Source organism: Balaenoptera physalus, assembly GCF_965194825.1.
Source record: "Balaenoptera physalus genome assembly, chromosome: 11".
Classification (NCBI taxonomy): Eukaryota; Metazoa; Chordata; class Mammalia; order Artiodactyla; family Balaenopteridae; genus Balaenoptera; species Balaenoptera physalus.
Genome location: NC_138896.1, coordinates 56824822 through 56848346, shown reverse-complemented (window position 1 = coordinate 56848346; position 23525 = coordinate 56824822). Strand labels below are relative to the sequence as shown.

The 23525-nt window shown below is 44.2% G+C and overlaps 1 protein-coding gene and 1 long non-coding RNA gene across 2 annotated transcripts in view; one reads left to right on the top strand and one right to left on the bottom strand.

The window, feature by feature from the left end:
- LOC309638784 overlaps positions 1-20082 on the top strand; it is an 88853-nt gene extending 68771 nt beyond the window's left edge. Inside the window, exon 2 of the long non-coding RNA XR_014251287.1 lies at positions 5472-20082. This is a non-coding gene — a long non-coding RNA (uncharacterized lncRNA). The remainder of the gene's footprint in view (positions 1-5471) is intronic.
- Positions 1-20658, bottom strand: part of TGFBR2 (transforming growth factor beta receptor 2) — a 94846-nt gene extending 74188 nt beyond the window's left edge. Inside the window, exon 1 of the mRNA XM_082415119.1 lies at positions 20093-20658. Within this exon, the coding sequence (XP_082271245.1) occupies positions 20093-20186 (94 nt within the window). The 5' untranslated portion in view covers positions 20187-20658. The remainder of the gene's footprint in view (positions 1-20092) is intronic.
- Positions 20659-23525: the final 2867 nt, after the last annotated feature.

Genomic DNA, 23525 nt, shown 5'->3' with positions numbered 1-23525 from the left:
GCGGCTTCTCTTGTTGTGGAGCACGGGCTCTAGGTACGCGGGCTTCAGTAGCTGTGGCACGTGGGCTCAGTAATTGTGGCTTACGGGCTCTAGAGCACAGGCTCAGTAGTTGTGGCACGTGGGTTTAGTTGCTCCACAGCACGTGGGATCTTCCCAGACCGGGGCTCAAACCTGTCTCCCCTGCATTGGCAGGCAGATTCTTGACCACTGTGCCACAGGGAAGTCCCTTCAATAACATTTTTTAAAAAGAAGTCAAAGGGAGTTTCTTTCCCAGGAAGAGCTGGCTCACAAAGGTGGAGGACCGGGGGCAGCCATGAGAAGGTGCTTCTTTCCGACGCACTGTTCTGAAGTTCAAGGACATTGTACGGGGCTGCACTGTGTAACCTGGTGCCAGGAGCACACACGGCTGCTGACAGTTTGATTTAAAGCAACTAAAGTTAAATAAAATCACACCTCCAGTTTTAAGCAGCACTAGCCATTTTCAAAGGCTTAGTAGTCGCATGTGGCCAGGCTAGATTTAGAACATTTTTCATCACAGCAGCAAGGTCAACTGGACAACACTGATCTAAAGAAATCCAAAAAAACCTAGGTTCCTCAGCTTCCAAGGAGCTCTGAAATCAAAGGCTCCAAGGGATATGGAAGGAGAAGCAGGGCAGAAGCAGAAAAGAAGTCCCCCAGGAGAGATGTGCATACTGGCTAAGATGTCCTTGGAAATTAAAGCTCCATCCTGACTATCCTGACTTCATAAGGAATGTCTTTTATATTAAACGATTGGCCATCTGCAGTATTACAAGTGAGGGAGGGACAGAAGACAGTCAGGGATAGGGACTAGAGTTCCAGAGCAAACCCATAAGCTGTGAGCGGCAGCGCAGAAGGTTCCAGAAGTGAGAAAAAATGGACCAAACTAGGTTTGCAACAAGCTGGCACCTGGGAGGGCTCAAGTCAGCTGGCGCCACCTCTCAAGATGCAAACCCCTCTACCCAAGACAATACACTGCTCACGAAATAAGGCCCGTCTGACTCCTAAGGTACCAAACAGTTCTCATTAAACCCCATTTCAACGGCTGGAACCAAATCCAGAGCGAGGCACACAGATCATGTTTCCATTCAGAGCCCACATAAGCCTACAGCAAGGAAATGAACATTTCAGGAAAAATACTGGCCTTTTTTATTTTTATTTTTTCAAGGTTTTTGGGAGGGTGTAAGTCACAGCATGCCAAAGAAGCGTGAGTTCCCAGAAGAACACAGCAGAGAGGTGACCAAGCGGGGAGAATTTATTCACAGGGGAAAAATCCCAGTGCCCTCCGGGAAGCCACTTCCACTGGACGCTTTTGAAGGAAGCTGATCCCAATGAAAAGCATTCCTTCAGAGCAAGTTTTCTCCCTGAGATTTCTACCTGCTTCTTTAACTTCTCTACCTGGTTTTCCAGCAGAAATGGCTTATGATCCCTAGCTCTCCATGGGCAGAGACCTTAAGCATATTTTTCTCCTGCAAGACAACACTACTTGTCCAGCCCTTTAAAGATTAAAACTAAAAACACAGATAATAAAAGAGGGTATTATAATTAGTGTGTATTGAAAAGAGGGTATTATAATTAGAGTGTATTGCTATTGAGTATTTCCATAAACATTAGGATATCATGGATCCAGGACAGAGACAGTCTCTAATTCCAAAAGAGAGGAATGGAAAGGTGCAAATAATTCAATCTGTTCCCCTAAGAAATGACCTGATTATCCTCACTGGAAGACTTGAGGAGAATGGGAATTTCAAGGATATGACTGTCCTGTCCATTATGGTAGCCAATAGCCCCATGTGGCTATTTACATTTAAGTTAATTGAAATAAAATAACATAATTCAGTTCCTTAGTTGCACCTGCCACATTTCAAGCCATATGTGGCTAATGGTTACCACGGTGGACAGTGCTGATATAAGATATGGTCACCACTGCAGAAAGTTCTACTAAACAGGGCTGCTCACCAAGACAGCTACATAATTTGTCCCAATAACATCATGGAGATTATGAAGTAAAAAGCTCCCTGAATACCACGTTTCTGGGCTATTGGCATTCTTCTCCACCCTAGTGAATTCCTTGCAGAGGGTTATGTATGTTGTACAATCAAACCAACCTCCCAGGGCTCAGGCCCATTCAAATGGCATCAGATACAATAAAAGGATTCCATTGAGGCTCTCCTCAATTGAAACTCTAAATTCTTTAGATTTCTAAAAGTATGAAGTGTATGTTTGAGTTACCCGTGGTGCAGACATGCCAGGAAAATATCTATGAGTGAGACTTGGTAAAAGAAAGTGCTCCCTTGGAATTAATGAATCTGTGCCCTTGTTTGGTTTTTTTGTTTGTTTTTTTGTTTTGTTTTATTTTGTTTTGTTTTTTTCCTTGTTTGTTTTTTCATACCATATTTCAGAGGAGTCAGCAGGCTGTGCGTGGAGTGAGGTCTAGATGGAACCTGAGGATAGGTGGGGGTACCAAAGGTTCTGGGACTCTTCAGAGCTTCCCTATATATCTTCTGAGGTGCAATGAAGGAACTATGGTTTTAAAAAATCATGAAGTGTTTGGGGAAGGGAAGGATTGGGAGTTTGGAGTTAGCAGAGGCAAACCATTACATATAGAATGGATAAACAACAACGTCCTACTGTATGGCACAGGGAACTATATTCAATATCCTGTGATAAACCATAATGAAAAAGAATATAAAAAATAATATGTATATGATAACTGAATTGCTTTGCTGTGTAGCAGAAATTACATAACATTATAAATCAACTATACTCCAATACAATTTTTAAAAATATATTTTTTAAAACATCATGAAATGCTACTGCTGGTGGAACCCTAGCCCCACCATGGGGTCAGAAATAAGGGTCCAGGAGCTGACTTGATGCGTAGGGAGGTTGTGACGGGCCCCCCTGCCTTCTGCTCATTGCAGAAGCATGATGGGAAAAGAAGAAAGGGGTCCACTGCCTGAACATCACACACTCCTGGCCTTGCAATGGTTTTAGGATGACATGCCCCTACTTATGATTTGCTAGTGACTGGAGAATTAAGCCTAAACAACATGGCCTGGCATTGAAGGCCCCCATAATCTGATTATCTTTCTGCTAAAAAACCCATTATCAGAAACCCTTTGATATGTTAACGCCTTCTGCCTTCTTCACCCCTGGCATTTCTACCTTCTCCCAAGATCTACTTGTGCAAGGCCAAGGGATCACCCCCAAGGTGCCCGCCCAGGCCCCAGAAAGAGTTCAGTGCCTCTGCCAGCAGCTGTGAGCTTGACTGTGACCAGGAGAATGGCTTCTCCAAGGAGGCCTGGTGTCCACAGCAGGCTGATGCCCACTTTGGCTGCGGTCTGGGAGCTGGAGGTCGGCCTCTGTGTGTTCGGTGGGCACACATCACAGGCAGGCGTCTTCCCAGCTTCCCCTGTTTCCTTGCGGCAAATGCAGAAGCGTGACCCTGGCTAACAAATGGACAGTGGTGCCACTGAGTGGTCCTTAGCCCTTCAGATGCAGGTCAACCATTTCCCCCTTTGGAAGGTCATCAATCTCCAACCCAACCCAGAGAGTTCTGCCTCCTTTGGCCTTGACTTTTAACCACCTTTATGGTGAGGTAGGCCTGTATTTACCCCACTCTGCAGGTGAGTTTCCAGAATTAAAGGGATTTTGATTCTCCTACAGCTCTATAACAAAACCTTGCTCTTGTTATACAGGATTTAAAGTCAGAACATGTGAGCTTTTGAATCTAAAAAATGGTACTTGTTTGCTAGGAGACATCAAGTAAGTCCCTTGGTCAAATTCTCCATTTGTAACCTAGCTGAGTGGGTTCCACATGAGAATCATCTGGGGATCTTTTGAAACAATACTGATGCCAGGGCCCGACCCCAGGGCAAATGAATCGGAACTTTTAGGGGTTTGGCTCAGGCATCTAAAAGCTCCTTAGATGATTCTAACGTGCAGCCAGAATTAAAAAAATAAATACTGTTCAGGGAGGATTTATTCTATATGGAGTGAAGAACTCACTGGGGACAAACTTAGGGCGTAGAGACGGAGGCATGGCAGTACCGGACAGAGGTGCCAGGCCTACCAGCCATGTTTCCCCACTCGGCCTGCTGTTAGGAAAATCACTGACTGCATTAATACTGTACCTTATTATAAATGTATAAAGGTAGGGTCAAGTCCAACCCAAGCAATCTTATGTGACTCATAAAAAATCTTTTTGGGATGAGGCAGGGATCATAAACACAATGGCCCCAAGGCATTCGTTTGCTATTGTACAAATTCCTTCCAGGAAGATCATTTTTAGATTAATTTTTAAGCACAGATTTTACAAGTTACTATCATTTAAAGGGTGGAAATCCTCTGACAATCACCAAGGGGACAATAAGCTTAAAGGAAGGTCTGTTTGAAAGATCTGAGGAGCAGGCTTCCTGAGAAAGCTGAATTTCTCAAGTGTTCTGACCCCATGAGGCAAAATGAATAGCGAGTTCAAGGAGACGAACGTGAGAAAGTGTATCTCCCTTTAGAGAAACTAGCAAAGAAGTTAATAAGATACACAGTTCCTTAGATCAGAGTTAACAGTTGTAGATAAGCTTTTCCTTCAGAAAATCACAAAGCTAAGTAGATAAAACACACACAAATGATAAGTTTTAAGTCAACATGTTCCTGCAATGTAATTTCTCTTCCTAGTCTTTGGGATGTTTTTCTTTTTCATTCTATTTAAACAAACATATATTGAGCACCATCTATATGATAGGTCTAAAAAAGGATCATTTCTGAAATGTTCAAAATGTGAGTATTTTCCTTCGTACAATTACATTTGCATTAACAGGAATCAGTATGTAAAAACAATAATTTTTAAAAGGATTATATTCCAGAGGATTTACTACAAAATCCCTTTAAAAAAGAAAGTGCATAAAAGGTAACACTGAAATGTATTATAGTTTGAAGAAAATCTCTCCAATTATAATACAAATTCATGAACCCAGTCATTATGTAAAGAAGCTCATCTGTTCTAGGAAACATTCACTGAGGAGGAAGGATCAGAATGATCTGTGGTCCTGAGTCCAGGAAGTCATCCTGATGGATCTGGTGGGGGAGAAAAAGAGGTCCATGTGACAGACAGGGCTGCTTTAATGCGTTTCCTTAACCGACATTAATTAAAACAACAACACAACCCAACTTCTTTTTTTATGCTGTGGGGAAAATAACATTTATATAGAGCACGGTGCAGGAAGCAGGAATCTAAATTAGCTTTGCGTGCTGGCAGCCTGAATAATGCTTCTGCCAAGAGGTCATTTTTTTACCAAATCCTTTCAAAATGTCACAGTCACAGGCACAGTCTTCGCTACTCCTCAAGGTATAACTTCTTTAATATCAAAGTAATTTGACCAAACATTACATGTCTAATGTCACTCGTGTTCTGCCAGTCTAAACAATTCTGTTCTTCCCTCCATCTTTTTCAGACATCCATCTTTAAGAAGATCTGTGAAGGAACCCCAGACAGTCCTTGACCTCTGGGCCTTCCTACATAAAGACCCCCATATCCCTGACCATGTCATGCACCTCGAGGCTCTGGGGAAGAGCAAACCTACAGGACTGGGGCAATGGCCACAGGTTTTTATAAATGGCAACATCTGCCTCCTGACAATGGTGACATAACCCTCAGAAAGCAGACCGCATGGTGTTTAAAAGAGAAACTGTCCCCACAAGAAAAGGGGAAAAAGAAAATGACTCACGACATAGTCTGAACTCCAGTAAGACTGGTGGACAAAACCCTCAAAGAAATGTCTGGCAGAAGGTAATGCTCCAGTCCTAAATGCGGCTTCTCAGGTTCAAGGCAAAACAATGAGGCTTCTGATGCCAACCCTTCCATCCCCTCTTTTGTTACGGAAACATAAAAACACAATGGGACCAGAGTTTTGATCTTATATTTACTTAGAAATTAAGCGGCAAGGGAATACAATGACTAAAAACAGTAAAATGATGAAAAGACAAATGACACTTTATGATGCCTCGGGTGGTTTCACCTTTCTGGGCCTCCGTTTCCACGTATGTCAAATGGGATAACTAGACTCATCTCAGAGGGTTGTTTCCAAGGTTACAGGTGACAGGCAAGGGAAAGTGTTTTACAGATAACAAAGCACTCCATGAACGTATGGGATTATTAAAAAACTATTATAATCAGACATGGTCAATATGTTTTCTTCAAAGTTATCTGACTAGATTTTTTTCCACTGGTGTTCTTTCCCCCATCAGTCTCAATGATAGTAAAGTTATTCAAATCACTTCTCTTTTCTGTTTCCCTGGCACTAGTTTTCCATCTTCCTGGACAAGTAAGTAAATGACTAGTTTTACAACGTTTGTTGTGCTTTTAATTTTCATTTAACGAGAGACACAGTATATGTTCCCAAGAGATATGCACCAGAAGGCGGTTGGCAGAAATGTTCACTGAAATAGGGTCCTGGATCCATTGCAGCCCTGGTCGCTGCTGATAAAAGGCACACAAGCCCGTAGTGTCCTGAGGTTTATGCGGCTGCTTTCAACCAGCACAATCCTCAACTATCCACCCTCATCTCTTGGTTTTCTTATAACTTCAAGACTCTTCAACTGAGAAAGCATGATGGCCATGTCTGCTTCCATGGGCTTCTTGTGTAACCCGGGAAGATGATTTAAGAAAAGTGCCAAGACTTTTCAGGGGCTCGCTCCAAAAACGCTCCTGAACATAAATTATTTTAGAGTATGGGGCATCGTCAAAACAGACCATTGTATCAGAGGTCAAGTACTGTCGGGGCTTCATTTTCCAGAACTTAAAGCTAAATGTGTAAATAAAGACATACAGAGAAGAACAAAACTGCTTTGACTGGCAGAACACAAGTAACATAGACACCTAACATTCAGTCCATTGCTTTTACACAAAAGAAAAGCAAAGCCAATAGGCTTAGAGCAGAGGGGGTTCAAGTTTGTTGGGGCTCCAACAGTTATTCAAGAAGTAACCACTGAACTGTTAAGAAACCAGATTCCCTCCTGGGCCCTGAAGACATGAGAAGCATCTCATTCACAAACTGGTAACAGGAAACACTCTGAGTTTGACAAACTGCTTTGCAAAGTGCTGAATAAATATAAGTGATTCTATAATTGCCACAAACATCCCCACCAACACCACCATCAAAATCTTGGAAGATTCATGTTTTCAACAGTTTTGAGAGCTCACCAACAGTACATCAAATTTAAAGTATTCTCTGCCGACACAGATGTAGAGAACAAACGTATAGACACGAAGGGGGCAAAGTGGTGGGGTGGGAGGTGGTGGTGGGATGAATTGGGAGATTGGGACTGACATGTATACACTGATGTGTGTAAAATAGATAACTAATAAGAACCTGCTGTATAAAAAAATAAATTAAATTAAATTAAAAAATAAAGTATTTTCTGCCTAGTCAGTGCCACGGAAACATTAAGACACAAATTTCTTATTTCGCCTCCTTTTCCCCCATGGATAAAGCAGAGACATTGCTAATGCATGTCTACATAATTTTATGAAGTCCGCCCCAGAATTTCCACAGAGGAGGGTTCAGGGGTGATGACTCAGCTGGAAAGGAGGGGAGACGTGTCTGGAAGCCGTGCTGACCAAGGAAGCACACTAGCGATGGAGTCTAGACAGCAGGGGGCTGTGGAGACCACAGTGATGGAGGTGCTGAGACCTTCCAGGCCTTCTTTGGAGACCCGTCCATATTAAGCGCCCATCTAAGGCAGCCTTCCTGCCTAAGTCTCCTGAGCATGTGCTGTTTTACCAGGGCTTTCCCAAAAGTGCAACCAGGAGTCCCCTTGTATGTGGGATGTTTTGCATCAGGCAGGTGGAAGGATGTCTTCAGCCGCTCTCCACTGCCCCAATACCCCCCTATTCAACGGCCCCTTCTCCAGCCATCCCAACACAGGAAATAACCTACGAGTCAGAAAATGAAAGGCAGGACTGGCAAAAAAAAAAAAAACCAAAAAACAAAACAAAACAAAACAAAAAAAACCATCCTAAGTCAGGTGGTATGATTTGCTTTCTGACTTTTCCTGGCCTCTGCAGTCATAACACGTTGAGCCCTCTAAAAGATGCACACAAGAAGATAAATGAATCAAAGGCAGGCTGTGATGGATGGAAAAACAACAGCCCTCCCCACCCACAGACTGCAGCTCCCCTGAACTCACAGAAAATAAAGGCTGAACACACAGAAAACCTCCACTGTAAAGGGCAACTTACACAAATCAGAACGTTCGAGATTTCCCACAAGCCCACGGTTCTCTCACTCACCACCACACGTGGCTATAAATAACAAAGCCCTTGACAACACACTTGGAGGAAAGGCAGGCAGGCTAGCAAAAAAAAAAAAAAAAAAAAATCTTGTCACCCCCATGTTGCATTTATAAGCACTGTCCCTGGCCTTTAAAAGCAACGAATTCCAAACAGCAACAATCTTTCAGTGACAATGCATGCTGAGCGCCAGGGAAGAATCAGACAGACTGTTCTCCCTCAAAGAGCTTTCCTCCTAGGAAGGGAGTTAAAACACACACACGTCCAGCCACAGGGAGCTTCCCACCAGGGCTGCCGGAGAGGAAGCCAGGCCTGATGGAGAGGCTGTGAAGGGGAGAAATAGGACAAATCCAACTGCAGAACTGACAGAAGAAGTGGGGTTCCGCCAAGCATTGGCTCAAAGGAACAGAGGTGCTGTAGGGCATGAAGAGAGAATGGGAAGATCGTGGGGAGCAGAGGAGTCACAGGTTAGAAAAGCTGAGTAAACCCAGGGCCTGAGGATGCACGAGGGCAGAAAGGGGGCTGGGGGAGAGGCTGGCACCGTCCAGGCCTCCGGTGATCTAACTTATGCTGGGGCCCTTCTCTGTGTCCTAGGAGCCAGGGATGCAGCCCTGACCTCAAAAAGGAAGCAAGGGCCACGCAGTCACCTAGGATCCATGGAGAGGATCCCCAGGAGGCTTCCAGCAGGTCACCTATTCAACGTGACATCTGAGGGGCAGAGTTAACTGATGGCGACGTATTGTGTATTGAAGAGATGAAGGGCGTCCACGGGCAGAAACCAACGAGGAGATCCTTACAGATGACAGAAAACAGGAGCTCAGACTTGCATTGTGGTAGCATGATATAAGAGCAAAAATGCATTTCCTGTAACTATGTTCCTGTTGTAAATAATGTCTGATTAAGAGACTCTAGGTATTAAAATCTGAAAGTTATTCTGATAAGTTGAAGTTGAGATCTGATGAAACAGGAAGCGACATGAGACCAGGTTGCAATGGGAAGTATTTTCTGTCTTTGTTTTTGCCAAGTAAGATGTCAAAAGAAAAAAAAAAAAGTCAGGAAATAAAATTATTTGGAAAAATCAGAAAGTAGTTGTGAGAACCGGTTGTTGCAACTGACAGGGACCCATAATTCTTGAAGACAAAAGTAACTGAGGTGCAAACATGGCCTTATGTTGAGTGAAATACAGAAGCTCATCAGTGAGAAAGCCAGCCATGGGGCTCTCAGAACAGTCTAAAATTAATGTTGAAGGATTCAAGAAAAATTGAGTCCTCACTGAGCACTGACCAAATAACTTTCTCAAGACAAAAGAAGATTTTTTTTTTAAATGTTGAAAAGTAGAACCACTTCCTGAAAATCCTGACATTAATTCAGTAATTTATTGGAGACATACTTTGCATACAAGGGAGTGCGACATATTTTAAGAAATGCCGAGGTGTAATAGCTCCAAACTGATTTAAGGCCTACAGATGTCAAGGTGGTCTGTGATTAAACACCTAAGGAGTAAACATGATGAATGGTGTGAGTTCAGCAGAGAAAAGGATTCCTGGGAGCTACACTTGGTGGTCAAGGGACATTGAGTGGAGGAAGCAGCCAAGAAGGATGCTTTGGGAAAAGAGATGGGTTAAAACCCACTCGTTAACTGACTCGCCCTCAGCAAATCTCTCTCCTGCTAGCCTTAGAGCATTACTTACCCCCAGTTAAAATGGGCCCTGTAGCTGAGGAGGAGTCGAAGCACCTTCATAAAACGGGCAGCTACCCTTCCTTGAATCCTTCTCTTTCTCAGTGACAGAAACAAGTCTGATCTGACACACTGAAATCTCTGCACTTGACACCCCTGTGGAAAGGTTTTCATGCTGTTACAACAGTGCTTCTCAAACTTCAATGCACACACGAATCACTTGGGGGTCTTGTTAAAATGCAGATTCAATGCCATAGGTCTGGGGAGGGGCCCGACACTCTGCATTTCCCATAACCCTCAGTGACGCGGATCCTGCTGGCGGCTGGACCACCCTTTGAGTAGTAAAGTGCTGGAGCATCTTTAGTTGCTGTTATCAGGGGATGGTAGAAAGGCATCATTTCTGAGCTCAAGATTTGGGCCTCAAGGCATACTCTAAGTCATAAACAGTAGATGTGAAAAGGAGAATGAGGCTCCTGGAGAGTGAGAAAGTAGAGCCAGCAGGGCTGCAGGGGGAGGGGATGGAAAACAGAAGAGGGCAACAGAGGAAAAGGCTGGCTGGCCCGCTGCTCATTAGAATAAATAGGAGGTGACAAGAAAGAAATTATGAGAAAAAAAGTAAGAGTGCCCAGGGTGTGTTGAGAGTGTTAGAAAGTATTTTATGAACAATGAACTTCAAGGGATTCCAGAATAGTGAATACAAAATGTTACTCTTGGGTGTTTTTGTCCCTTCTCACATATGGTCTTTCTCTCTTTTTTTTTTTTTTTTGCCTAATACTATGGGTTTTAGAGAATAAAACATAAACGTGAGCTATAGCAACAAGACCATCATTCAAAGCAATAGTTAGAAGATTCCTCCACTGCTGACTATACAAATGCGATTATAGGACTCACAGTTACTCCCCTGCCTAAAACAGCAGTCTGAAAACTGCCAATGTGGAGCAAATTCTGTCTTTTCTGAGAATATTTTAAGAAAAGAGGTGGAGAAATTTTTGAAAGGCAAGACAAGACTATATTCAGACAAGTTTCCTTTTTTTCCCAAAAAAACACAGAAGCTCCTTTAGGGCTTTCTTTCTTTTCCTAGACATAGCAAAGCATTTCATAATTCTCTAACTTAGGAAAACCCTTCACAGACATTCTCACCAGCTCAAAGAAAGGAGAGGATGCAAACACCGTAATTAACCAGAGGGAAATGGTATTCCCACCCAAACCAAGACAGCCTTTCTTCAGCAAGGAGAAAGTGGGAGCTGCAGTAAACATGCCCTTTAGTTAGGATGTCTGCTCAGGCACCTGCACTAGGAACATTCCAAAATAAACGTGGCTTCTTTCTTTTTTAAACAGCAGTTGTCTCCAACAAACTCCAATTGGATGTTTGTGGTATTTGTTAGTTCCAACCTGTGATGACTTTCGATAGTTTTCTATTTTGATTAGCTAAGGATTATGTTTTCTACGTCAACAACAATGATTTCCTTTACTAACATCCAGAATTAAACATTTTGGAACATAAAAAGGTAAAAATCTCATCTAGTTCAATGCTTGTCACTATACACAGAAGAAAAATGAGACCCAGGGAGACCAAAGGAGGTAACCAGGTCCCCCAGACACCTTGATTGCTAGTATGACAGGGTTTAATCTTCACCAGCTGTCTCCGAGGCAGATTCTTAATCTCAAACTAAGGGTCAGAGCTGGATTAGAGCATTCAAGATCAAGGTTTTGTGATCATTACACATTTGCAACTTCTTTTCTGTTTGGTATGGGGCCTCTAAACTAGGAAAATGACGAAGAGGTTAGGGAAAAAAAAACGTTTTGGTTTGGTGATGTAACAATGCAGACTCCAGAGTATTTGGATGGGGTTGGGGGTGAGGAGCACTTTGAATTTATTTTCTAAGCCAACCAGCAAATCCTGCCATTAGGCATGTAGTCAGGTATTGTGGAAGTCGAAGCTTATAAATTTCAGGGGCACTTGTTAAGAAAAAGAATATAAAAATTAAGAATAGAAATTTAGGTATGAAAAGAATAGTTAGAATTTAGAGTGGCATCTTACACATTACAAATTTTAAGAGGCTGCAGATACCACAAATATAAAAGTTAAAAGAAAACAAATATTTTTATTAATTAACTGCCTGATACACCTCTGAAATATTATTGCTACATTTTTTGGTTACATTCTCTTTGATCACCTCTTCCAATGATATTTCACGATATTCTCTTCAGAGAAAATTTAAAATAATTCAATCTTTCCTCTAGAACTGTTGATCAGAATTTGTAATTTATTCTTGAGATAACTTGGAAGTTTTTTCCAGCTTTATAACTCATTATAAGTAATGTCATATAAATGTTTTGGGAAAACCTCTATGAAGTTGCTTTTCCAGGTGAGCTGTAATATTCAGGGCATCGCAAGATGTCTTAAATATTCTCTACCTTGATAACACTCGTTAACCACATTGCCAGGGCCCCTCCCAGAGCCAGGAGGGGGCCTGCACCAGGGAGAAGCCTTGAGGTTCCAACCACATCATGGTAAATCCACCTTGGCACACCATATATATCCCCCACCTACTTATGCATCCTTGAATTCCCCCAATTCTTCCAAATAAAGTGCCTGTTCTATTCAGAATATCTACTAAATTCCTTGATGGCATAACTATGCCATGATTCAGGCAGGACTGCATCACCTGATGTGTATATTTCATTTTTCCCATCAAGGTCACAAGACAGGCCTAACATTTGACTGACTACCTGGTGTACGGATCAAACGTTATTTTATTTACCTAAACAAATTACATGGGATAACGTATGAAGAACACCAAAGCATTAGAAAAATGTTGGATCTCACCATTATTTCTCTTAACCCCTAGAGTCTCCCAGCACCCACGCTATAATGGAGAAGTGGTTTGTATCAATCGAGGCAGCCTGGTCCAGTAGAGCCTAGCACTTAGGGTCTAGGTCCCCAAACCAGACCATCTCGGGTTCAACCCCAGCCTAATCATTTGCTAATTGAGTGGCTTTAATTTCCCTATCTCTAGAGGACTTACAATGAGCATTATGAAGTCGACCTTGCAGAGCTGTTTGGAGGTTAAATAACACACATGAAGTGCTCAGCATGGTCCAGGCAGCAGCAGTTAGTGCAGCTACAATCATTACTATGCATTATCAGGAAACCTGCCCACAAAATCTCTCGAGTGAAGCTTCCTCAAGATAGTAACACCATTCAGAGGGGCATGAGCCACTGTCATCTCCTTCCATAGGAAAGTTCTGCAGAGTTTTAGGATCACCAGCGGTCATCCACAAAGCAGCAGAGTGAATTTCCTGCCACAGCAAATGAATCCTCCATGACAATTTACAACTTTAACAGATAAAGTGGCAAATATTGAAAATACGAACCTGACTCTGTATTTTCCTTCAAAGACACTCATGGTTGTTCTGCCAAGCCCCCAGCTCCCTGCGATGCACAGTTTTCACAATCCTATACATTGTATAGTATCCTAACAGCTTTTTACTTCTTTATCTGTTCTGATATTCTTGTTTCCTTAAAAAGGCTTGAGAAGGCCATGGATCACTCAAATAAAACATTTACAATAGGAGAAGAAGACGTCCAGATAAGCTGCACCTTGCCTCATGTTCCCAATACCCAGAGAAAATGCAACCAAGGCACTGGGAAATCTTAAAGAAACTGTGTAAGTGAAATCCTGGATAGAACAAGTCAAATGAATACAGCTGAAGTTTCCTGCAGGAAAAGACAAGCCATGAAAAACTGAATTTCCCCAAGGAAATACGACACTATGATTACAGCCAAACTCTTAGCTTTTTCATTAATGAGCAATCTCTCTACTCCGGGGAAAATATGATATAATCAACAATAACTAATTTTGTACCTAACACCTCTGCAAAGGCGTGTTGTTGGTGCAGATCAATCCCTAGTGTTGGAAGACCCAGGGCGGGGGGACAAATGGTGGCCCACAGACCACAGGTCAGAATATTGAAAGTTATAAGTCACACTGACAAACTGTTCAATAAAATAGGTTTTATCCTTCTACCTTGATTGACAAATGCACCTCCATAACGTCTTAGAAAAGACCAAGTTCAACTTCAAACTCTTGACCTGCTCAGAGACCAGCCCTGGAACTGGGGAAACACTGTCCCAGACCCGGCCAACAACCTACCTTCCTTTTTCCACTGGCTGCTCCATCCGGCACCAAGAGGGACCTTGTAACATGTAAAACACCCAAGTTTTAACACTCACACACCCACACACCCCACATCCCACACATACACAGCTGTCCCTTCACGACCCCTCAGGCCCACAGACCAGTGGCTACAATGGCCCTCAGGAAGATGGGTCCAAAGGTCCATGTAGGCTGTAAAAGTTGGTCCACGGCCATCCGAGCAGCATATTTTGGGTTTCCAGGTACCTGAAACTGATCTATAAAGGGGAGACTTTGGACTCAGAGGCCCAGGAGTCTCCTCACCCCATAGACAGAGGCTGACCAGAGAACAATAAAAGTAGTGCCCTCTAAATCCCAGAGCAGAGGCTCCTTTTGCCTGTATACTAGGCCTATATTTTAACTGAGCAGAAAAATTGGGGGGGTGGGGAATATCTCATCAGAAAGGAGCAAAAATAAAAACGAGCCGCTTATCTTGAGAGCAGGCAGCCTTCCCCAGATACAATCTCACCCATCACATGCAATTGCCCTGAGCTAAGTCCATTCTAATGATCTATAGCTTCAGCCCTGTGAACAAAACACAGACGCTAGGAAACCCTAAAGAGGCCAAGCCGGAGATCCTAAATTGACCACAGGCAAGGAGGCAGTTGCTCCATGTTGAGTGCCAAGACCTAAAAAGCTGATTATGGCAAATAAAAGACAGATCCTTTTGGGAGGAGAAGAATATTAACCACCTACAAGTTTTCTAAAAGTCAAATCATCCCCCTTTGTGATACTGGATAAATTCTACTCTTCAAAATCATCCCCCTTTGTGATACTGGATAAATTCTACTCTTCCCACCCTCCCCAGCAGCTCTTCGAGGACTGTACACAGATGCTGGTCCTACATGCCTGGAATCTGGGGTTGCCAGTATATATCTCTGAAAACAGCGCATGTCCAGCTGCTGTCAATGGTCAAGGCACAGGTCACCCGCAGTGGGTCCCACCACCATGACGACATTATCAGACTAGGAACAGCAGAGTTTTCTTGGGCAAAGAGACTCTACCCTATCCTGATTTTCTGTAGGACAATGACAATCAGGTGACAATCAGGAAGGAGGCAGATCATGCAAGCAAAGCAAATCATGATCTCAGGGGCACTGAATGGATATTAGATGGTAAGTTCCCCTTTCTTGAATATGATATCCCTTTACTCACTCCCTAACTTCCATCCCAACACACATACACACAGATACACCAAGGAAAAGGGCCGAGCAGAACACAGGGAAGACAAGGTTAGAAAACACACAGACACACACAGAGGCAAACGTCAAGTTGCCTTGTGCAGACTCTTATCTTCTCCATTTATAAAATAAAGGTAATGAAAATTATCTTGTCGGTTTCTTCTGAGGATTAAATTAGATAATAATGTCAGGCAGCTGGCTCAGAACAGGTTCTCAAATGTTACTTCTCCCTTCTCCCCACTTGTCCTTGAGATGAGCCAATTTACCTGCTTGGCTTCCCAACCCTCATGACACGCCAGGCAAGAAGGAGAATCATCGTTATCCTGCCTTGGTCAGAAGCCACAAGTAGGTAGGAAGCAACATATTACAAGGGAAAGAAGGAGTGCAAAACAAATGGTGAGCGTTCTTGCTGCTAATACCTATCTGCTAAATCATTTCTACTGAAAATCATGAGTTAATCTGCTGAAGCTGTACAGAAGGCCCCCGAGGGCAGAAGCCAACAAGGTGACAGAGTTATGCTTTTCTGTGGAAATTGGCTAAATAATGCCATGCTGTAGCCAGGAAGGACTTTTCCTCCACACCCTATTTTAAACTGTTTCGGTGGTTTGCATCAGACCTAAATAATAGCCACACTGCTCTTCTGCAGATAGCAGCTGCCCCAGGTCTGCACTTCCCTTAGACCAACTCACTTCACTGCTTATAAACCAAAACAGAAGACCCTGATGAAAAAAGAAACTTCAAAGCTAAGTTTAGATTTCGGCACTTCATTTTTAATGAAAGTCTCCTTTCAACAACCTTCTAGAAAAAAAAAAAGAGAGAGAAGATTCAGTATTCACTGGCAAATGTCTTTGGTAAGACTTTGAAAAAGTTTTGCAATGGCTTTGACTGCCCTACATGAATTCAAATGTACAGCTAAAGAGGTTGGATGAAAACTTCTAGCAGCTTTCCATCATGTTTGTCAGAAGCTGACATGTTTGTCATCTTTTTCCATAGGTCATCAGAATAAAAGAACCAATAACACAGTATAAAACAGCCAAATTGCCTATTGAGATCAAAGCCAAACTATTCTCAGTTAAGATTTTACCATTCAGACCAAACACCCAACAAATAGTGACTGCCTGGTTGTGGAAATGCTCGACTGACTTGCAGTGCCTCTAGGAGGATGAACGGAGGCTCAGCTCAGCATTTCCTGGGTGCTAAGTGATATGCCAGGCACTGCCAGAGACCCTGGAGACAGAGAAATGAGTGGGACAAACCCAGTGCCTTTGAGAGAATGGGTAAGGGAGTCTCATCAAGAGCTAATTCTGCCTTACTATTGTTAGCAGCGAAAAGAGAGGCCTGTCCCCGGGAGGAGGGAACCTTTAGCTCCACCCAGGGCGTTGAAAGCAGGTTTGCTTAAGAATGACACTTAAGTCAAGTCTTAAAAGATGAATCTAAATTATCCAGGGTAGCAGGAGTTCCAGACAGACAGCAGCTTGAACAAAAGTGAGGTGGCCCAACTGGGGGCCCGGAATTAGGCAGGCACAGAAAAGAATAGATAGATCAATGAAAAACACGTTCAGAGGGACAGTGGAGGGAATGGAAGGAAACACTCAACACCCAACAGAGTGGGCTTTTGACAAAGGGGTCTAGAGTCAATAATGCTTCCAAGTACACAGGGTTAAAATATACATCCTTCTCTGGGCCTCAACACCCCCCCCCCCCATATGTTAGACTCAATGGAGGCAAAGACCAGACCTGTCTTATTCACTCAGAATACTGTTTCCAGGTCTGAGCCTCCTGCCTGGCAAAAAGTGACATTCTATAGATACTGTTGAGAAGAAAGAAATGGGTAATGGCCACTTTCTGCAATGGCACCAATGAAGTGTCATTCTTAATTGGAAAAATATGGTTAAAAAAAGAAAATTTTTAAAGTTGTGTTGATAACTGAAATGGAGACCATGTAGCAGGTATGCCGGCTCCAAAGAGAGCAATGAGGAATCATCATTTCAAGGTGGGGTGTTACCTTGAAAAAAAGGCAAGGAGGGACTTCCCTGGTGGCACAGTGGTTAAGAATCTGCCTGCCAATGCAGGGGACACGGGTTTGAGCCCTGGTCCAGGAGGATCTCACATGCCACGGAGCAACTAAGCCCGTGCGCCGCAACTACTGAGCCCGTGTGCCACAAATACTGAAGCCCATGCACCTAGAGCCCGTGCTCCACAAGAGAAGCCACCGCAGTGAGAAGCCCGCGCACCGCAACAAAGAGTAGCCCCCGCACTCGCCGCAACTAGAGGAAGCCCGTGCGCAGCAACTAAGACCCAACGTGGTCAAAAATACATAAATAAATAAATAAATAAAGGCAAGGAATCCAAAATGTGATGAGTATCTTATAGAAACCATAACTAGTTAAAAATAAATGGCCTAGAGGTAAAAAATGTGCTTTCTGGGAACAAAAGCAAACAGACCAAAGATCAAATTCTGGACCTAGCAGTTTCCAGAACCCTGACAAAATCAGCAGTGATTTGGGGGAAGAAATTTATCCGTACAACACTTTTACCAACATTGAGTCCTCAACAAGGATCTCCTGTTAGGTATTCGAAAAGTAAAAGTTATATTTTTCAGATCTGAAGAGTTGTCAAACATTTAAAGTTTTCCCCCAAAGAGCAATTACTTAATTTTGGGCATTTAGGAAGAGTGAATCTACTAAGTCAAAAACAAAAACTAAAATATCTTTAAGTATGTATCTTAGTGGAGTTTGCTCTTATACTGAAGTCCTTGGCTCACTTGTCAATATACTAAATATAAGATGGATTTTTTAAGTAACCTAAGAGAAGGCTGTGAACAATCTCATTTCCTCTTATCTTACCATGCATTAATATATTTTGAAAAATGTAGTGACAGATTACCAATTACGTTAGGAAAATCCTGAAACCATTTACTTCCATAGAAAATGAAATGCAAGTGGAATTAGGTTTCCCACCTCCATTATAGCTACCTTTGACCTTCAACTATCTTCAAAATGTAATTTCACATGAATACCAATCCAAAATGATTCCTTAGTTCAACCATTTTGTGGCTTTAATTCCATAAAAATATGAAATCTGTGGCTTTTGTAACACTGTTTAAAAGCCCAAATAAAAAGCCAGTTGGCTTTTAAGCTAATTGTTTAAAAGTGTGTATATAGATGAACTGAGATTGACTCATGAACTACTGAGTCTGGAATTTGCAAATCATAAATCTTATCCTCCTAAGCAAAGACTAACAGAATCAGGGCCCGCTAATTTCCTTCTTTCGTAATCTAAAACCAAAGTTTTAACGATTTTTAAGGTACACTGAAAATTAAGGGTGCCGTTTAAAATATTAACAAAATATAACTCAGTTCTTAAGAGTTTGGTATATAATCAGAGAGTCGAACATTCTGGTACTGCAAAGTAAGAAAGCTTCCAAGGATGAAACAATGGAACTTTATTAGACTGTAGAACTCAAATTTGTGTTAGGATTTTTTTGTTTACAATAGTCCTTCCTCATTATCTTGAAAACTCCCATCTCCATGCCACCTTCAGTAAAAAAATATAACTTTTAAAAATTCTCAATCCACTTCAAGAACTGTGAAATGTCCCATGTAGAAACTGGTCCATATTTCTTTTAGACAAGACCAAAGGTAAGTCTGCCTCTGGCCCTTGGTAAACAGAATGTGTGCCTCAGAGTGACGGAGGCTGTCAGATCCTCCACATTTCATCCCAAATCCACACAGGGCATCTCCAAGTTACCAAACAGGAGTAGAGAGACAAAAGATGTTAAAGATGAAGGGAACGTAAAATGATCCAAATCTAACCATGTCCTTTCACAGATGAGGAGACTGAGGCCCAGAAAGGTCCCCAAACTCCAAAGACTCCATTACCAGACCCCAGATGCAGGTTCTCAGTTCTGTAGCAAAGAGCTACAAAATTTCTAACTTCGAAGGTCTCAGGGGTTCGGTACTTTACATAACAAATACTTCAGAGTTCAATTCCTGCATTTTTCTCCCCTCAAAACCTCCTAGACACCAAGATCAGGTGGGCAGGGGGATTTATGATTTTAACCCTTCCGTTTCATTTACACCAAACAATTGCACAGAACCTTCAAGACCGCAAGACGGGGTTGTCCTGCTCCAGGCAACATCTCCAGCACCTAGCACCTGGCAGGCACTCAGTAAATACTCCGCCTTCCACCTGACAAGCCCCACTCCCTGCCGCATCCACGCCAGCCCTTAGTGGAGCGAGACAAGTTTCCTTTGGCAATCGCCCTTCTCCTTGAAACTTTGCTACAGCAACTCCGGGCCAAAAAGCCGGTCCGGGGGCATGTGGCCCTGGGCAAGAGCTGAGGATGGGGGCCCTGCCCTTTAGGGGCACTGGGCGATCCCGGGCCGGGGACCAGGTGTGCCCGCCGCTCGCTCGGAGGCCGCCCGGGCCGCGTCCTGCCTCCGCCGATCACCAACTTCTCAAACTTCCCTTTCCGGGGGTGGGGGCGGCCCGGGACGCAGCGCCCTTCCTGCCCGCACAAAGGGGGCCGGGCGCGCCCCGCGCCCCCGCCAAGACCACTTTCCTAGTCTTTGGAAAGAAAAACGCACCCGTCCCAGCGCAGGGTGCTGGGGCGCGGGCACCGGGGCCACGTCCCGGCTTCCGCCCGCCTCCCGGGCCGACTGTCAAGCGCAGCCCGGCGGGGCGCCGGGGACCCCGGCGCCAAGCCCGGGCGGGGGCCACTCACCCGACTTGGGAACGTGCGGCGGGATCGTGCTGGCGATGCGTGTCCACAGGACGATGTGCAGCGGCCACAGGCCCCCGAGCAGCCCCCGGCCCATGGCAGCCCCCGCCGCTCCGCATAGACCGGCCCGAGCGCGCACGCCGCGCCTCCGCGCCGCGCCCTGCGGACCCGCGCGGGGCAGCGGTGCGGCCAGATGTGGCGCCGCAGAGGGTGGCGGTGGGCGAGGCGCGGGGGGCCCGGCAGCCGAGGGGAGCTGCGCGGGAGGCCGGCCCGGCCGGCGGGTGCGCGCGCGGAGTGTCGTCGGGCCGGGCGCGCGAGTGACTCACGACTTCGCCCGGGCGCCGCGGGGGAAACAGGAAACTCCTCGCCAACAGCTGGGCAGGACCTCTCGCCGCCCCGAGCCTGCTCCCCGTCTCGGCTCCCGGTCCTCGCCCTCCCTCGCAGCTGCCAATCACGTCCCCGGGACCAGCCCCTCCGGGGCTTTGGCAAACTTTCAGCGGCCTCGCGCGTTCCCGCTCCGAAGATTGACTACGGAGCACTAAGTGCACACGTTCCAGAAAGTCACTGAACGCAGAGAGTGTCTGCGCTCTCCAAAGCACCCCCACCAGCATCCTCCCCTTCCCCACAACCCTCTTCGGGCTGTTCCTAAGTGCTTCAGAGCTGGTTTTCAAACTCCAAGTGGCGACCCAAGAGTGGATGCTGAAATCTAAGTTGTGAGCACTTTTTTTTTTTTCAAGTAAAGTAGTAAAAGTATTTCCTCATTAAACTTTGTTTCAATTGTGTATGCCTAAACCATCACATTGTAAAATGTTTATTTTACTGTAGGTGGAAGTCCAGAAGTCTGTTCTCAAACTTCAATGTGCTCATGGACCCCCTGAAAATCTTGTTAAAATGCAGATTCTGCTTCAGTACATCTAAGAGGCAGCATTTCTGATAAGCTCTTGGGTGGTGCCTCCCATTTTGAGCCGCCTCTTTCTTCCTGGGGGTGACTCAGTGAGCAATTATAAACGACAAGCCATCCCAGAGTGATAATGGTAATGGGAAATGTTATCTTCAGAATGTATCAGGTATGGCAGAAAGTGTGAAAGTAAAAGTGGCCTGGGAGTCAGCTAAGTGCCAGGGTTTGCCTTCCAACACTGCCTGTGAAGGGACAGAACTCTGAGCCCCTCCCCTGCAAAAGGGGACATCGGTGGGAGCAGAACAGGACGAACTTTCAACTTTCCCTTCTTGCTAAGGTGACCAGGTTTGCCCCCAAACTATCCTGGTGTACATCTGTTTCAAAGTTGAATTATTAACAGAACCCCCTGTCTCCTTCCCATGTGTCTTGGTGGGATATTGACTCATATGCTCATCCTACTTCCAGCCCCCTCAAAGAGTTAGATTCACTATAGCCCTCTCTCTGGTCAGGAGATCTTCCAGCAGGTTACACAATAGACTCCTTTATCTGAGACGAAGCTTGTTTGCAGAGGCAGGTGGCCAGGCTTACTGGGAATAAAGGCAACTAGCTCTCCCTGGAAACCCAACCCCTTAAATCTTCCCTGTCAATCTGAGAGTTCTTTTGCTTGATCCTGGAAGTTAAGTCTTGTCACCATTGTTCCACCCAACACAGAAGCTGACTTTTAGGAAAAGACCACTTCCTAGCTCTTGAATTTAGGATGCAGGAAGTGGGGTGAAATCAGCAGGGTTGGGCATCTTCCTTCCCACCAACCTTGCCAAAGCCACTTGAGCAAAGGAGGAAAGTTGAGTTCAAAATCTGTTTCCCCCCATTTCCTCCACAGGCCCTGCCCATGCCACCGCCACCCCTTGAGCAGGAGTCTCCCAGCCACTCACCCCCAATCAGGGCCATTCTGGGCCTTTTCACTCAATTTCTCAAAACCTAACGAAAGTCAAATTTTCAAAAGGCAAACCTGATTATACCAACCCTTCTATTAAAATCATTTGATGGCTTCCCACTGCTCTTGAGACAGAGGATAGAAATGAGATCCTTGAAGGTGCCTTGAGCCCCTTCTCTCTTGTAACCTTGGGTTTCTCCTCTCCCAATGAGAGGATCTCCACATTCCTAGAATGCACCCCTGTGTTCCTCCCACACAGAGCCTACCCCTTCCCCCGGGGCACACTTCCCTTCCTCTGTCCTTCCTTCCACCCAGCCCTCTCCTGGTCTTCCTTGGGTGAATCATGACTTCCTTGATGGGCAAGCTTTCCCTGACCTCCCTGAATAGACTTTTTTTTTTAAATACATTTATTTATTTATTTATTTTTGGCGGTATTGGGTCTTCGTTGTTGCGTGCGGGCTTTCTCTAGTTGCGGTGAGTGGGGGCTACTCTTCGTTGTGGTGTGCGGGCTTCTCATTGCAGTGGCTTCTCTTGTTGCAGAGCACGGGCTCTAGGCACGCGGGCTCAGTAATTGTGGCTCTCGGGCTCCTGAGCGCAGGCTCAGTAGTTGTGGCTCACGGGCTTAGTTGCTCCGCGGCATGTGGGATCTTCCTGGACCAGGGCTCGAACCCATGTCTCCTGCATTGGCAGGCAGACTCTTAACCACTACACCACCAGGGAAGTCCCTGAATAGACATTTTATTATGGGTCCACTTGGCACCATATGCCTCTCCTTTTTAGCACTTACTACACCTCCTTTCCCTTCTCCCAAATCAAGTCCAAATTTCTTGAGGACAGGAATTATATCTTTTCCTCCATTCACTATTGTATTCCCAGGACCTAGCACAGAATAGGTGTTTAATAGACATATGTTGGATGAATGAACGAATGAGGTAATTAAGATTCAGAAGAAAATTGTACTTAATCATCCTAATTATTTTATAACTCGGGAAAAGGCATTCTATTACCTAACAAACTGAGATATAAACAGGCTAGATTTTAGCCGAGGATGATGTCATACTACTTCCTTTTCTTAAAAATGGAGAAGTCTGTGGTTTTGTTTTGTTTTTCTTTTTTTCTAAATTCACCCAAGTTCCTCTGGACAGTATACATACACTTCCTTACTCCCAGAAACACTGAGGCAAATAAATGCCCAATTGATTCCAAAGGCCTTCTTTTCTATATTTATTGCAAAGAGCAGATATTTTACATTGTTAGAGGCCAGGTTTGAGGTATTTGATTCCAGGGTGGAATATTTAACTGGTGGTCTCTGTCATCATATATGACTAATGTTGATTTTAATTTTGTTTGCCTTTGATATTTCCAATTTCATCCTCAATCTCCTGTGAAACTGAGAGTCTGACTTTGGCATTGCCAAGTGCAAACTCATCTTTCAAAAAGCATTGAAGTGCAATCAGAGACACGTAAACTCGTGTATACTGCAATTTGACAATCTTACAAATTTGTCAATATGAACTTCCTTTAGGAATTCTCACTGAAAGAGCAGTCTGATACCCTTAAGCCATGGTCTTCACATATAGTTGTATATTTAACTTAATATAATT